This window comes from Lissotriton helveticus, chromosome 4_1 (assembly GCF_964261635.1).
Source record: "Lissotriton helveticus chromosome 4_1, aLisHel1.1, whole genome shotgun sequence".
NCBI classification, from domain to species: Eukaryota; Metazoa; Chordata; class Amphibia; order Caudata; family Salamandridae; genus Lissotriton; species Lissotriton helveticus.
Genome location: NC_136063.1, coordinates 822,075,039 through 822,092,363, shown reverse-complemented (window position 1 = coordinate 822,092,363; position 17,325 = coordinate 822,075,039). Strand labels below are relative to the sequence as shown.

The window sequence follows — 17,325 nt, the reverse complement described above, 5'->3', positions numbered from 1 at the left end:
AGTTCCAGGCACAGCCCAGCAACGTCAGCAGGACCGCGCGAAGGCCTCCGCAGCCTCGCGTGACCTCCTCAGCCGTCACTGCCCTCCAGTGCGTGCCACTCGCTTCTCCCGCTGCGGCTCTCCCCGGCGCGCTCCTGCCTCAGACTCTAGAGTTTCGGCTCTAAAATCGCACTGCAGCCTCCGGAGGCCCTCCCGGAGCTTTTGGCGATGACTTGGGAGGATATTTGTTGGCAGGATGGGGGTTATGGATTAAAAATCGCCCGGCTGGAGCTCTACACCAGGGCAGCCATTCCAGTCCGGCGCCACCAAGCGCCTGGTGCAACATTTGTTCTAGAACTAAATGTTTTTATTATGCAGTATGTGTAATCCCAGAAGCATATGTCTAGATCTCTCCATCTGATGTATGTAAAGAATACGTTTATTGTAGTAGGTCTCCCAAAAGCTTCACTGTGTCTTCAGCAGGATTGGAGATTTGTAGGTAATTATCAAGGACTTTAATGAAGAGATTTAGACTCAGAATTTTTTTAAAACCTTATGCAAGATCTTTTAAAGTAAACTTGAGCGCAGCCTGAAACTTTAATTGCATATGGTATAACCGCAAGCACCGGTTACAGTGGGCAGGTATCAGTTGCCATCATTATCATCCAGCAAACGTGAAACCTAAACTTTCTCCTTTTTGAGAAATCTCTGTAGGAAACAGTTATATTCATTGATGTTCTATTATGAACCTCCAAATTATTGCAACACCAATAAACTAGCCTAATTATTTGTACTGAGGTAGCTTTTGATTACAAAATCATGACTTTTATTCAGTGGCTGCTTTTGGCTCCTGTTCACCAAGTCCTTCCATTACCTATTGGATGGTTGGGAATGGTCCAGATTGGTCATAAACGTATAAAAACTAGCTCACCAGATACCCTGTAAATATTAAGATTTATATTAAACCTTCAACTCCATACATGAAGTTAATGATTGAGTTTCATCAATATATTTACATGTAAGCAAAGATTTGTTTTTAGGCAGTCTGGCTCCAAATTGTTTAGCTTTGATTTATCACAAATAGCATTTTAGTTGACCTATTCCACCAACTGCTACAACCCATCAACGCAGAGCAGTTAAAGTATCCTACCTGTGAAGTAAGACAGCCAATGATGAGTTGGTCTACTGGTCTGCTAAGAACTAGCTTAACTTTTTATTTCCCATCATTTTGTCAGCCTTTGAAAGACCGGTAGGGGAGGTGTTTACTTCCCTGCAGGCAATTTCACTTGGACCGTCACTTGCAATTAAGATGATTGCTTGCACGATAGCAGCATATTCGTAAAGCCCATATTCATTACCTATCTTCATGGATGATTAACATTGCTGAAATTTGGCTGTGATAAAGCAGACTATTTATTTGAAATTGTTTTGGACTGTGCCTGTAGAATGGATGGTTAAACAAATGTAAACCTATGAAGTAAACTGCTTTCTATATACAGAAGGATAAAAAAGGCTTCTTGTGATATTTTGTACCATTCAACAGTGTTTGAGTGTACTAATCACCTGTACAAGGACAGTTCATATTTAATTGAACTTAGAGTGATGTTTGTTTCTTTTGTTCTTTATAGGAAAAGCTAAAATTGAGAGATGGCCCAAATGATGTTGTGTTCAGTATTACCACCCAGTATCAAGGAACTTCCCGTTGCATGGGGACCATCTACTTGTGGAATTGGAATGACAAAGTCATTATTTCAGACATTGATGGAACAATAACCAAGTGAGTGATACAAAGTATTCTGTGTTGTCGAATATCAACCCCCACTGTCTAGTCATTGTGAAGGTGATCTTACATGACACCCCATGAATTTAACAACATGAAAGACAATCCAGAAATATGGGTCTCCTGTGTCCACGTCACTCCCCACGTTCGGCGTTGTAACAAACTTTCTACAGGCCAGATGTACGTAGGTATTTTGCTGTCTAAAACCCTACAATTTGCATAATCACAGGTCTTGTGACTGCAGAATACCCTTGCACAATGTATAAAAGCCATTTTGTGAGACCAGTCTTTCCAACTCGAAAAATGTCTTTTGTGATTTGTTTCAAATTGCAAATAATTGGGGGTGTTAAAGCGGGCCACTCTTCCTATTTACGAGTCTCAAATATATGTATCAATGTTTTGAAACTGAAATTGTAGTCACAAGCCATTCGACGTTTGCCGACACCCAAGCTGTTAAAGTAACTAATTTGCATTGTGGAAGTACTTCTTGTGAGACAGCTTTACCTTTAGTGATGATCGTTGTTGGTGGTTTTGTGAGGGAGCAGACAGTGATCGACTGCATGCCCCATCTCTTCAACTCGCCCCTGACACCCCCCACCCCCCACCACCACCACCACAAAAACCACTAGTGACTCCTTACTGTGAAACTTTTTTAAAGTAGAAACTGTCCCTTTAAGAAACACAAGCATCTTTTTAAAATTCAGCTTCCAGGTAGGAAAGGCAGCGGCAGGGGTATACTGACCCTTGCAGGCCTCCTTTGCTACGTTCACAGCCATTAGCAGGTGTTTTAAGATTCTTACTGTCACGTTATTATTAATCAAGCAGCTGTGTTTTCAACTTCCTGCTAATATATCTTTTTTTATGTGACCGATTAGTACATCAGTTGTATAGCAAAAGGCACACAAGTATTCACAAGCAAGTCTGTGTGCAGTTTGAATGCTCTGGTTTTTCTGATCAAAACACATGCGTCACATTACTGTTTTAGTGGGCTCTAGGAGCGAGCACTCCTTATCTGTGCTGGATGATAACTATACGCTGTTACTTGTTTTTGCAATCATTTGTGCTGTTCTCCAGTGTGATAGCACTAATTTGCAATAGCTCTTTATAAAATAAGCCACAGAATATAAGCATTTGCAAAGTAAGTGTTTGAAAACACAATGCTATATGCTAGCATTTAACTTAACTTGCATTTTAGATCTAAGATGTGGGTATATTTAACTGCTTAAATGCTGAGACTATTTCACCCAGTGCTGAGCCCTTTTTTGGCTATTTGGCGTACTTCGTGCTTAAGTCTTTTTTTTTTTTTAAACACAAACTATATTGAATTTTTGCATACTGACATGTGCCACTGTATAGCGATATAAAGAATTCCCAATCTTCAAGCTAAGAAAAAGAAAAGATATTCGATAATTACAATCCAGGTATCAAGAATGTTGTGGAAAACGACTCCCCCATACACATGGTCTATGGGATTACAATCCGAATAATCTGTAGACCAATGCATTCACCCCCACCCCCTCCCTGAATTCTGCATCATGATGATATTCATCTGTACACAGACATAGCACAACTGGATGGAGTTATACTTGTGGGCACATGATCAAAGGGACCATCTAATCCACCGAGAACGGGCATCAATAGCTTAAAGTGTCGTGAGTATCTGAAAGAGACACGTTAGTGATAGATTCCTTACCTTAGATTCCTTACCTTAGAATATCCCCAGGCGTCAGACCGGATCCGGCAAATTTTGCGGAGCAATACCCCTGCGCGCCGGCAGGCGTCGTCCGCGTCCGTCGTCTGCGTCGTTAGCGCCGGAATGACGTTGGAGTACTTAGACACCGCCCATGCGCGCTGACGTCAGTTCTTCTTTTTTCCGCGCCAGCGAGCGCAGATCCGGAGAAGCTCTACCCCTTAGTCACTTTTTGACTAAACTTTTTTGATCTTTTGATCATTTCTCTTCTCGAGTCTTCGACTCCGACGGTGCTGGTAGGGATGCCCGGGTTTAAACCCTGTTCCAAGTGCGACCGACTGATGTCGGTTACCGACCCCCATCGCCGGTGCCTCAAGTGTTTAGGCCTCGACCACGACGACCGCACCTGCTCCGACTGCCGGGCCCTGACGTCGAAGGCTAGGCGAGAGCGGTCCCGCAAGCGACTCGAGCTCCGGCAGTCGACCCCGTGCCGCTCCAGGTCCCGGTCCCACAGGAGGTCAAGGGACAGGTCGCGGGGTCGGAGTCCTCGCAGCTCCGGGAGTGGACATCGGTCGTCAGGATCCAAGTCCTCAGGTAAGAGGCATGAGAGGTCGGAGAGACGTTATCGTTCCTCCGACCCACCCCGACGCTCGCACGATGCGGCCGGGGGTTCGGGTGACACCACACACGCGGCTCCGACTGAGTCGCAGGCGTCGCCGCCTGCCCCACACCTTCGGGTCCCTGGGCAGGGCGCGTCACCAGAGTAGGTCGAGCGGTACCTCATGGCCATGAGGTCCCTCCCTTCTCAGCCGGGTCCCATGGCGCCTTCGGGCCCAGCGGCCCCGGCTGGAGGCCCTAGCGGATCGGGTGCTTCGGCCCCGACGCCGTCGGGGTCTTCGGCCCCGGCGGCGACTTCAGTCCCGCTTCCGGATCCGGGTTGTCGCCGGTCGACCTCACGACCTCACCGGCGCCACCCCCGCGGGTGTCACCTCCCGCGCCCACTGTGGACGCCGTCCCCAGTCTTCCCTTCTGTCCGACTCTGGCGCCGCTTCCGACGGCCTTTGGACGATTTTTATTTCCATGAGGAGGCCCCGTCTGTTAACCCTGATCTACAGGAGATGGGTGACGAGGGTGATTGGGAGGGGTCTGTGGACCCTCTGGCACAAGAGAGCCAGTCTCAAGAGGACTGGACATATGAGCTTGGGGAGGCCACCGTGGCTACGGAGGAGGGGGCTGCTTACAGTGTAGTGTTGACGCGGGCGGCCAAGGCCTTACACCTTGAGCTCCCCCGTCGCGGCCGTGAGGATTAACCTCCTCACTGAGGTCCTTAAACCGCAGGCAAGCTCCACTGAGCCTCTGCTGCCGTTTAATGAGGCCTTGTGTGACGTTCTTGTGGGCACTTGGTCCAAGCTCGCCACAGGTCCGCCTGTGGATAGGAACGTGGCCAGACGCTACCGCCCGGCCCCGGGCGACCCTTGCTTTTTGTCCACCCATCCCACCCCCGAGAGCCTGGTCATCCAGGCCTCTACTTCCCAGACCGCATTCCCGACGGCTCCGCCCGATGCGGTCTGTCAATACCGCATGCCTCTTGGGCCGCTACACCCACACTCTGTGGGACACGGTCACGGACGTGCTGCCACAATGTCCGGAGGAGGTCCGGGCCAAACTCGCCCAAGCCCTTGCGGAGGGTCGAGATGCAGCGCGATATTCCATCCGGTGTGGGCTGGATACCACGGACTCACTGGGCAGGGCGATGGCAACGACGGTGGCGGTTCGACGCCACGCCTGGTTGAGGTCCGCCAACTTTTGAGCCGATGTCCAGGCCACTCTTCTGGACATGCCGTTCGATGGCCGTCGCCTCTTTGGCGACAAGGCAGACCATGCGCTTGAGCGTTTTAAGGACTCCAGGGCTACGGCCAAGTCCTTGAGCATCTCGGCCACACGTCAGCAATCGGGTGCCTTTCGCTCCTTTCGTAGCCACGGAAGGGGCGCCCCCACACGTGCCGCCAGCCACGCACCGCAGAATGTTCAACAGCGCGGTGGCGGCCGTGGAAACCGTCGTAGCGGCGGTCGGGGACCACGGCGAGGCCAGTCCACACCTCCCCCCGCAGCACCTGCCTCAAAACCTTCCTAGTCCGTGTTTTCAGGCCCATGTGATGCCAGTGGGTGGCAGGGTTCGCCATCATCTCTTCCACTGGCGCACTGTCATGTCGGACAGGTGGGTGCTGCAAATCGTCCGAAGGGGCTACTCCCTCCCCTTCGAGGCGACCCCTCCAGCCTTGCCACCGCAATTTCACCGCGCGTCGGGGGATCACTTGCAACTTCTGCAAGAGGAATTCACGGCTCTCTTGGCCAAGGGGGCCATCGAGCGCGTTCCTGGGCCAGAAGTAGGGTGTGGTTGTTACTCCCACTACTTTCCGGTACTCAATAAGGGCAGAGGGGGCCTACGCCCTATCTTGGACCTATGGAACGTCAACAGCTTCCTCTGGAAGGAGAAGTTCAAGATGCTGACTTTGGCTCAGGTCTTAGCTGCCCTGGACCCCGGAGACTGGATGGTAGCGTTGGACTTGCAGGACGCTTATTTTCACATCCCCGTCCTGCCGGCCCACCGGCGTTACCTGCGGTTCACGGTAGGCCACTAGCACTTTCAGTTTACCATGCTCCCCTTCGGCCTTACCAGCCCCCCACGGGTGTTCACGAAGGTGATGGCGGTGGTGCAGCTCATCTGCGCAGGTTAGGGGTGTCAGTCTTCCCCTACCTCGACGACTGGTTGTTGAAGGCGGACTCGCCCCAGACAGTCGTCAGCCACCTCCAGACTACGGCCGACCTCCTGCACTTGCTGGGGTTCTCCATCAACGTGCCGAAGTCACACCTGTGTCCCTCTCAGAAGCTCCTCTTCATCGGAGCGGTTCTAGACTCTGCGCAGTTTCGGGTTTATCCTCCCGAACAGCGGGTTCGGTATATTGAGGCTCTGATTCCGATTTTTCAGCCTTTATCCCGAGTCTCGGTCAAGTTGACGCTGCAGCTTCTGGGGCTGATGGCCTCCTGCATCCTTCTGGTGCATCATGCCAGGTGGCGGATGCGGGCTCTGCAGTGGGACCTGAAGTTTCAGTGGGCCCAGCATCAGGGCAACTTGTCCGATCACGTCTTGATCTCGGAGGGCACTGCAAGACAGATGCAGTGGTGGCTCACGGACCGCGATTTGTCAGTGGCAGATCCCTCTCCCTACCCCACCCGGAGCACGTGGTTGTGACGGACGCGTCCCTCCAGGGCTGGGGAGGCCACATGGGAGAGGCGGAGATCAGAGGCCTCTGGTCTCCGGCGGAGACCCGGCTCCACATCAACCTTTTGGAGCTGAGGGCGATCCGTCAAGCACTGAAGGCATTCCTCCCCTCTGTCCGGGGGAGTGTAGTGCAGGTGTTCACGGACAACACCACCACCTTGTGGTACTGCAACAAACAGGGCGGGGTGGGGTCGTGGACCCTATGCCAGGAGGCTCTGCGCCTCTGGCAGTGGCTGGAACATCAGGGCGTGACCCTGGTGGTTCAACACCTGGCAAGTTCTCTGAATGCCAGGGCGGACGAACTCAGCCGTCGGTGCATGATGGATCACGACTGGCATCTGAACTTGGACGTGGCGCAAGGCCTCTTTCAGCAGTGGGGAGAGCCTTGGTTAGATCTATTCGCCACAGAAGAGAACGCGCAATGTCATCAGTTCTGCGCGTTGGAAATTCCAAGGCGGCACTCGCTCGGAAACGCTTTTCGTCGCGAGTGGGGTTGCGGTCTATTTGTACGCCTTTCCGCCTATACCACTTCTGCCCAGAGTGCTGAAGAAGATCAGGCGCGACCGGGCCCAGGTGATCCTTGTGGCTCCGAACTGGGCACGAAGATACTGGTGTCCCGAGCTACTCAGCAGTCGATCCCCCGATTAGTCTGCCTCTTCGGGAGGACCTTCTGTCGCAGCAGCAGGGGACCGTCCTCCACCCGAACCTGTCCAGTCTCCACCTACAAGCTTGGAGATTGAGCGGCGGCCGTTGAGGCCATTTGACTTGCCTCCTGAAGTCTGTAATGTCATTCTGGCAGCCAGGCGTCCCTCCACAAAGTCGGTATACGCCTGCAGGTGGAACAGATTTGCGGCATGGTGCACAGCAAAGGCTGTGGATCCACTCTCTGCACCCCTTTCTGAGGTTCTCCTCTTCCTTCTTTCTCTTGCCCAGCAGGGCTCTGCTCTGGGCACTATCAAGGGCTACCTTTCTGCCCTTTCCGCCTTCTTAAGGCTACCTGATCAGCCTTCTTTGTTCAAGTCCCCTATTGTAAATAGGTTTTTGAAGGGCATCACACACATGTTCCCTCCTGTTCCTTTCGTGATGCCCCAGTGGGACTTGAACCTTGTTCTTACTTACCTCATGTGTGCTCCCTTTGAGCCGCTCCATAACTGTCCTCTCCGTCTTCTTACTTTGAAGACTGCTTTCCTGGTTGCCATCACCTCTGCCAGGAGAGTGAGTGAGCTCCAGGCTCTTTCTTCCACACCTCCTTTCCTCTCTGTTCATCCGGACAAGGTTGTGTTGCGGACAAGACCTTCTTTCCTGCCCAAGGTTGTCACGGCCTTCCACTTCGGGCAGTCTATTACTTTGCCCACGTTCTTTCCGCCTCCGCATCCCTTGGAAAGAGGAAGAGAGGCTCCACCGCCTGGACCCAAAACGTGCACTCTCTTACTTTCTGGATCGCACACGCCAGTTCCGGGTGGATGACCAACTCTTTGTTGGTTACGTGGGCGCTAAGAAGGGAAAGGCGGTGCACAAGTTGACCATCTCCCGGTGGATCATCTTGTGTATCCAGGCATGTTACTCCTTGGCTAAGAAGGAGCCCCCTGTTGGACTGAGGGCTCATTCCACTCTGGCCACGGCGACTACCACTGCCCTGGGCCGGGGAGTGCCCTTGCAGGACATTTGCCAGGCAGCTACGTGGGCCTCGCTGCACACGTTTGCAAGACACTACTGCCTGGACAGCCAAGTCCGGAGGGATGGCTTCTTTGGGCGTTCTGTCCTCCAGGACTTTCTGGTGTGATTATTGGTTCACAGACCCACCACCGGGGTTGGTATTGCTGGGGTATCTATTCTAAGGTAAGGAATCTATCACTAACGTGTCTCTTTCAGATGCACAAGTTACTACTTGTGTAACGATATATCTGTAAGAGACATTAGTTAGTGATAGATTCCTTACCAACGCACCCGTTATCCCCGTTCTGCGAAACGATATCTAGGGTTAAGGTCATCCCCTTTCAGGGCCCTAGTTTCATGGCACCAGTGTTGGTTCTATCATGGCTCTGCGTATCTGGCGTGGAAAAGCTGTGTATCAGAACTGACGTCAACGCGCATGGGCGGCGTCTAAGTACTCCGGCGACGTCATTCCGGCGCTAATGACGCGGAGCCGCGGACGACGCCTGCCGGCGCGCAGGGGTATTGCTACGCAAAATTTTCCAGATCCAGTCTGACACCTGGGGATAGTCTAAGGTAAGGAATCTATCACTAACTAATGTCTCTTACAGATATATCGTTACACAAGTAGTAACTTGTGCAACATGTCAAGCCGTAAGGCTTCCTTCGGAAATGTAACAGCGTAGCATAGGGATATCCCAAACTGGAGCAGAGCAGTGGTACCAGACAATGGAGGACAGAACATACAATGAATAAAACCCACTATGTGCAAGGCTAGCCATCAGCAATCTCCAGAGCCTTAAAAAATTAAATTGGTACATCTCATTCCATAGCTACGGGCCTCTTCTGCAAACCTTAGTACTCCTCCCTAGGCAAGGCACCACTTTCAGCCTCTCCCGACCTCAGGACTTCTTCCACCATTGGGGGCCAAGGGGGTGCCACTGGGGATTCCCATTATCTCCTGAGGAGGCGTTTTGCCAATAAAATCGAAAAATTGGCAGAACGCGTGCCATTCTGGGACCCTTAGGCATTGGGTATAATCCTAGAATGCATTGTTCCACTGTGTCAGTGGTCCAGCTCAGTCAACTCTGACAAAGTGATTCGGAAAGCCGCCTAATAAGATAACAATGGACAGGCCCATAACATATGCAGCACATTTGCAACTGGGGCAGGTAGAGGACACAGTGGGGAACACAGAGTGTAGCCTCTGTGACGAGAAGGAGGCCCCTGTGTAAGATAGAAAACTGAACTTAAAGTGGGAGTTGTGGAAGAATAAAGTGGGGCATTCAATAAGGAAGGCTTGTTCTTTATTATGGAGACCTCGTGTGAGGTCCTCCTCCCACTTGGTCTGCTGGGAGCTTAGGAAACCATCAGGTGTGCATGCAGACCACAATATAATCAGCGAGTCAGGTGGTTGCCATAATCCATAACCTGCATTGCTTGTATGAATTTGTGTCTATCCGGTTCAGAACCACACAGCGCCCAATGTTGAACATAACGAATAATGCTGGAGTGTTAAAAAGAGTGTTTCTGGCAGACCACGAGTACTGACAAAATCATGGGGGGCCTGATTCAAAGAGCAAACAAATTTCCGTTACTCCTCCCTGCACCCAGGGACATAGATTAATTGCTGTGAGGGTACCCGAAGACGTGTGGAGACCCCATAAAGCTGATTTGAGGCACATGATAGTTTTAGAGAGATTCCCATCCAACAAATCCTATGCTTCATGGTATATTTGTATGCTTAAATAACAGAATCTCGGGGGTGCCATTTGAATATTGACATCCCAAAAAGGCAGGGCTGGCTCATCGTAAGTGTACGCAGAAGAAAAAGCATAGGATTTACCAAAGTTAAAGTCAGAGGCCAGATGAAATTCCCAAACGAGGAAAGCAGCCGAGAGATCCCAACAAGGTCCGCACATCAATCCCATACAAACAATACCATATCCTCTGCATATAATGATACTGCATGCATCCCGGGACCCTGGGGAGTACCCCATCCCTGTGCATCCTGCCTAAGCTGCTGGGCCAGAGACACCAGTGCCAGAACAAATAGCAGCGGTCAAAGTGTTCAACCAGGTCCAGTGTAACAGAACACTGGATATGGGGAGGCTATATCTGGCCGTGCCCTATCCGATGCAGTGGGATGAGTGTACAGTAATTTAATCCACCTCCGATTGGAGGGATGAAAACCAAAGCATGTTAAGGGAGCAAACATTACGTCCCAGATAAGAGTTTTGAAGGCCTGCCGGAGATCTAACGAAAAGCAACCAACCATTGGGTATAGACCACAGGCCACATCCATGATATCTGGTAAGATAATGTGAGCACTAGGGGATTATGATCCGATAGAGTTTTACAGAGGTATGTCACATGAGTAACATTTGCCTGGAGAGATGTGGTGCAATTTACCCTATCAAGGCCTGCATGCAGTTTATGTCGGCGCGAATAGAATGAGTATTTGAGCATACCATTATTATGATTGCGCTATATATCGGACAGGGTTCACCCCTGAACTTATTGCTGCAAAGCCCTGGCTTGTCAGATTTAGCCTGGGAGAGGAGGGTGGGTGCGATTCAAATTGATATCTAAGACTGCATTAAAATCCCCTCCTATGACCCAGGGATAATGTGGCCAGTCTGTGAGGACCTTTGATTAGTGTGCCAAAAAAACATTTTGCTACAAATTGAGTGCATAATTACTACCAAGCACTACCACTGTGCCATTTCAAGATGGCTCTAATGAGAACATAACAGCCATGTTCATCAATTCTATTCTCTAAAACAGCGAAAGAGACCCCTACTCGCAACCAAAGTGCCACACCCATTGCAAAGGCAAAAAAAGAGGTATGAAACAACTGACCCTTCCATTTTTTGCGCATTTTAAGGGCCTCAGGGGTAGTAAGATGAGTCTCTTGCAAATAAACTAAATGTGCCTTACGACGGTGCAGTTGCGCTAGTATTCTATATTTCTTCTGTACTGATCCCATGCCCCCGAAGTTACAAGTTATAGTTACTGTCAGCAGCCAGCATTATAAGATTCAATTAGACGGGTAGAACCTCACCCCACCCAGCACACCATAGTACCAAAGGTGCGTATAACATGTGACGATGGCCTGTAACCTAGAAGAAACCCCGAATGCAAGGTCCAGCGAAGATTGTATGACTAAAACTGTAAGAAAAGCATTAGAACAGAATAATAAAATGTGCATTCACTTTTGGGGTGCATAGCAGTGAACCAGCCATATAGCCAATGGTTTAAAGAGAGCACCATCTAGGCAGCAGTACCCACCCAGACCCAGAGCCCCAGAATCCAGAACATCAGAATGGAGTGAAAACAATAATTGTATACAATATGGGAAACCGATATAGCGACAGCCGTAGCATTATCTAACAGATGCCACCAGAGTCCTCATGTAGGCATTGTAGTTCCATATCCTGTCAGTGTCAATAGGAATATCATTGTGCCTACTCAATGGGGTCCTCCACAATGCCCATGGCTGCAACTTCAGAGAAGGTATCACATAATCTGTGCCATAGAACACAGCAGTGTACCCCCCCCACTCCCGTCATTGATGCTCACAAAAGTCATCCAAGAATGTAATTGGCAGTTTGTGTCATGACTGAAGCGAAAAGTGCCATACTGCCAGAGGAATCGGAGTCCATAGAGAAGAACTGGAACTAATTTGCAGATGCTTGTCTCGGAGAGAAGTCGCTGATACAAGTGCAGAGCCGTCTGGCCTTCTGAGGCCTGCTGCGGATAGGGAGCTACACAGGACAAATCATGAGGACCAGGAGCTCTGCGTCGCTTCTGAGTTGACCACTGAGCCTTAGGCACCAATTGCCATGGGGCATCAGATCTACTGGAATTGGAAAAATGCTACTCCATCCAATGCACTGCCTCTGGCATATCAAACAAGCATTGGCATAGCAAATAGGTCTTGCCTTTGGGACCTTATAAGTGTTTAGCCATGCAACAGTTGATGTTGTTGCACCAAGGGTATTGTGCTGCATAACAAAATCCTTATAAGGTCCCAAGGGCGAGACCAATTGGCTGTGCCAATGCTTGTTGTAAATGACAATGTGCCAACACATGATGCTTTAGTTACGTTAAAACAATCACCCCTCCTCATGTTCATTCAAAGGTAGGTGGGTTGTGAATGTTAGTTGTTCTAAAAATTGGGTTATGGTTCCAAAAAGTTTGGGAACCAATGGTCTAACTCCTAGAACATCTGGAAAAAAACTTTCAGAAATCATACAGGCTGGGAGATGAATTTCTGTATTTAGGAGGTTGACTGTGAGGGCAGGGGAGATAAGAGGGTGTGAAAGGTGACTGCTGACTCTGCTTAACTCCTGTGTCCATACGTGGTGCGAGGTGTCCGCTGGCCTCCAAATGCAGACCCTTTCAAAGACAGTTTACCATCTGCCGAACTCTGTGGCCTATATATGCACTTACGACAGGGAAAGTGACCGTGAGCTGTGTCCACTTAACACAAAGCATTGGAAATGCTGTGAAGTGCCATGTACTGTCTTTCTCGAAGAGCTCATATTAACATGCGGTTATGAATTGTATATTTTAAGCCGTTTCACAGATAACGGCAGGGAGGGTGTTGGGGGTGTTCTAACAGGCATAATACAATTAGTTTACCACAAGTAGAAATGCAGTTGAGACACGTGCAAAAAAAGCTCCTACTTGTGGTGTTTGAGAAACTGCAACGAGTGCTGTAGCTGTCATCACCCCCTGCAGCATTTGGCAAAGGAAATATGACATTAGGCTGAATCCAACTCAGAAAAGATTGGCAGGCATGTCAGATGATACAAGTGAATGTGATAGAGGGAACATGAGTAGGTCTATCAGTAACACACCAAAGTGAAATGCAGTCTATTGGAACCACTAAAAAGGTGAAGGGAAAGCAAGAGTGTACAAAAATGATGTTCCTGTTGTATGAACAATTCCAGACATAACTGCAAATGTGGCTTCTTTACTTTAAGAAGTCTGAAAATTGAGACAGATACACACCAAAAGCAAAACTGAAGGAGGTATCTCGGAATAAGGAGAAGTAACAAACTCTGGAGAGTCATAAGGTGGAGCCAAAAAAACTATTTTACAGTTCGTTTCCCCCTTTCAGGGAACCCCTTGGACAAAGTAAACACTGTAAGAATAAAGACATCGGAGAAAAAGAAATATGACTGGTTTGATGGGATGGGAGAGATGCGGCCAAACAAAACGTATTCAACCCACGTGCAGGACTCCTTGCATGTTACCACACTGCACTTTTTAGGTACCTGAGATCTTAATACGCTTATTGGTTTAGTGTACGAAATTATATTTGTTTCAGAAAAAATTTGATAGCCTTACATACATTACCCACTAGTCGAGGTGGCCAACGGATTTCTTATAGCTTGTAATAAACTTGGGTCAATCTTTTAGGATTACAATTTATAATTGTATCTCTTTAGACATGACCCAAGTGTTATAGGAAACATTTTCTGACGGACATGACAATATTTTTATTTGTTCTTTATTTACGTTTCGCATGTCATGCGTATGCTGGCAGCTGCCTAATCCACCAGGCAACATATACAACCAATTCCAATATTTTGTACAGTTCTTATCATTGTTAATATCAGACCAAGAAAACTATGATTCGCAAATAAAATGCTAACAATTTGGCATACATACTGGGCACATCAGTGGTCTCACCTGTTCATTATCTGAAAGTAATCCTTGGATTGGTCTGGAGGCTGAATGGCATTGCAAGTGGGACAGAAAAATATTTCCAAATGCACATGATTTTGACAGTTCCAACATGTTCCTTCTGACTGTGACATGCTGCAAGTTCCTTTGGAGCCCGTTCTTGACAAATAATGCATGTGGTTATAAGTAAAAGCAGTATTATGTGCGTTAACAGTTACAGCTCTGAAATAACAGATGAACTGGTGCCCCACCATGAGATAGGCATGCCAGGGTGTGCGTTCATTTATTGTGAGCCGCGAGGGAGTGTTCAGCCTCCCAGATCCAGTGCCTTGGCTGGCAATATGTAGATAGTGATGACTGAATGCAAGTCCAGTGTCTGTGCTTAAAAAGATGTTAATTCTCTGGGCCCCCAGGTCATGGTTGCCACTGATAGGAGGAATATGATGATAATGCCGAGCTGTCAACCTTTTGCTCGTACTTAGAAGATAGGTGTTAAATCTCCAAGCAACAGCATCGTCATTGTCAGCAGTGACAGTAGCAGCCCTATGTTCGTGCCTAAAAGCCGCACCACCTAACGCACAGGTGCTCTTCTCCTGAAACCGTATATACTCACAAGGAAACGAGGCACAGAACTGCCTCAGTCTGAATCTTTCGAGTAACATTTTTAAACGTCTTTTGTGCTTCCGGTCTCTCGGACGTAAGCATAAGAACATATTGGCGGATCTCTCCACGTGACTCACAACCTTGTCTATGAAAAACGAAAGGCAACCACACTTTAATATCGCTAGCGACTTTAGCCGTAACATGCCAATTATAAGAGAAACGCGTAGCGGTTAAGATGTCCGTCCGTTTTAGTATGCACTGTTCGATGGGGTGACAAAAACGACACTTCCATCTTTGACTAGAGCGGTTCCCTTCCACTTGAATGCTCATGGTAGATAAATGTATATTTTTTCCAGAACGTTCCCAGAAATGACACCATTTACTGATAAAAAACCAACTTTTATTATTAAACAAGCAATACAAAATAAAGAATGACCGGTAATAAGTCTCTGATTTTCTTAATGCTTGTGCAATATATTATTATTATTGGCTAACATGTTTGACAAAGTTGCTTCAAAAATCCAACAGTCTAGTCCAAAACATTGACTAAGTCCTCTTGACTAAGAATCTTACGTGGGGTGCTGTGAGAGGCGTCTAATTTAAAAATGGCCGTTAAATCCAGCCAAATCAATTCTAATAAAAGTGTGAATGTGTTCCGCAACTATTTTCAAGAAAGTTACCATATGGCGGCCATGTTGAATCGTACACTTCTTATTAGGGACATGTATGGGGAATCAGCTTTGTCAAAAAATACCTTAGAAATACTTTTTAATTTGTTTCAGAATAATAAAAACTGAATATAGTTTGTTTGGTGAAAATGTACTTTCTTGATGTATATTGTAGATCATTTCACTTGCAAATTCGTAGTTTGCTGCAGCATCTCTCTAAAATGCATGATTTACAACTTCTCGGACAATAATGTTTCCCCAAAACAATTTTGTGTTAGGTTGGGTTGAATATAAACTGCACTTTAAAAATGTTGGTAAGCGCAGCAACCTAGAGAGTGATTGGTGATTTGCTTATAAAATTAGTGGGATTGGATGATCGCCCAGAACCTGTGATTGGTGCGCGGATTGGCTGGAATTTTCGTGTTAGGGTGAATGGTGTAATCAGAACGAGCATACTCGATGCTTTGGCGCACACCTTGTGGCTGTGAGATGGGTCTGAAAGTTCCTGTATTCGAAAGGTGAGAAGAAGTATTGTCGTTAGAGGCAACTTGGCGTAGAAGTGTTTGTATAGTGAACTACCTCCCATCTAAAGCTAGTAAGATCGTCCGAGCAGAGATTTACTTCTTGCAGCGACCATCTAAAAACAAGCTCGGTCGCGCGTGCCAGGTCGGCAGTGAAAGTGAAAGCGCCACGTTCACTCGTGCCAGCGCAACCACGTCTGTTTCCAATTACCGCGAGACGCAGACGCGATAATTGGAAACAGATGGCGCTGCTGCTCGCTCCCGAGCTCCCTAGTCCAGGGGAGAGAGAAGGCGGGTCATTCACCCGCCTTTGGCCAACTGCGTGCTGTCTTTCTTAGAAAGACACACGCAAAGGCCAACAGCGAGAAAGCAAAAAAAAGCACACGCATGAGCGTGTGTTCAGAGTTTAAAGCCCTTACTAGAAGACTCGCAGAGCAGCCCATGCTTGCTGGTTCAGGCGAGACCTATAAAGAGAGCACGCTGATCATGGAGCACCTTAAGCTAGGCAGGCAATATGAGGAGATGACATCAAGCCCATTGTGCTCAACTGTTGCTTGACCGCTTTCGTAGGAGGAATGCGGTCGCTGAACTGCGAGCTTGTCATCCAGGAAAAACGAGATCCGCAAGTTGTCCACTGTGATGTGGTCATTCTCCCTGGTGCACAGGATGATCACATCCCGGTCCTTGAAATTCAGTATGCATGACGAGACCGGGCCTGGCGGCCCACCCGGGTATGATCATCTCGCTGGGACTCTGTGCACTTCTTGACCGCTTCAGCCAAGCCAGCTCGTGCCACTGCACTCCACAGCCAGTCCTCCATGTACTGGGTGGCATTAGGACCCTCAACTCCTTCCGACGTACTTGTAATTTAAACATTATTTTGACTTGCTCGCACCCTCAGCGTTCTCCACCCGTTCATGAAGCATAGCAACCTGCTGACTGAGTTGGGCAGCGATAGAGGACTGTTCTGTCTGCCAGGGCGTCTGTGAGGAGACTGTCATTTCATTGGACTTGAACCTGTCATCCAATTTACGATGATCATCTCTAAGTAGATCAGTAGTAATTGCGCCAAGTCTTTGTTCAATAGCCGTTCTAGGGTCTCGGATCTCTTGCAAAGGAGGGGCAGCCAGTGTAGGGGGTTTACAGTCCACAGGCGCTATTGTGTAGGAGCACTCTGGGGTAGACCGAGAGTGGGTGGGGCCATGAGCCTTCACAGCCTGAGCTCTAGTGCGGCCCATTCTCAGGCATAACAACCGTCAGTCTGTAAGAGGAGTAAGGAGACTGGCGGTATATGGAAATACTCAGGGTAGTACAAGTGAGGCCCCACGAGGTGTACACACTGCTCAGTTTACTCAGGACACAACTTTGCAGTCGGGACACGCTGCAGAAGCAGAGATGGGGCACAGGAGTAGACTGTCACCACTTCAGTTCTCTACACCCACAACAGGGAG

At 48.6% G+C, this 17,325-nt stretch overlaps 2 protein-coding genes across 3 annotated transcripts in view; one reads left to right on the top strand and one right to left on the bottom strand.

The window, feature by feature from the left end:
• The window catches only part of LPIN2 (lipin 2), a 608,403-nt gene that overhangs the window by 445,211 nt on the left and 145,867 nt on the right, over positions 1–17,325 (top strand). For both annotated transcript variants that reach the window (XM_078687465.1, XM_078687464.1), the window contains exon 15: positions 1,608–1,756. In XM_078687465.1, coding sequence (XP_078543591.1) covers positions 1,608–1,756 — 149 coding nt within the window. The remainder of the gene's footprint in view (positions 1–1,607; positions 1,757–17,325) is intronic.
• LOC144826833 (uncharacterized) lies at positions 14,085–14,795 on the bottom strand. The gene has a single exon (XM_078685315.1). It carries the CDS (start codon positions 14,793–14,795, stop codon positions 14,085–14,087), a length of 711 nt encoding a protein of 236 aa, XP_078541441.1.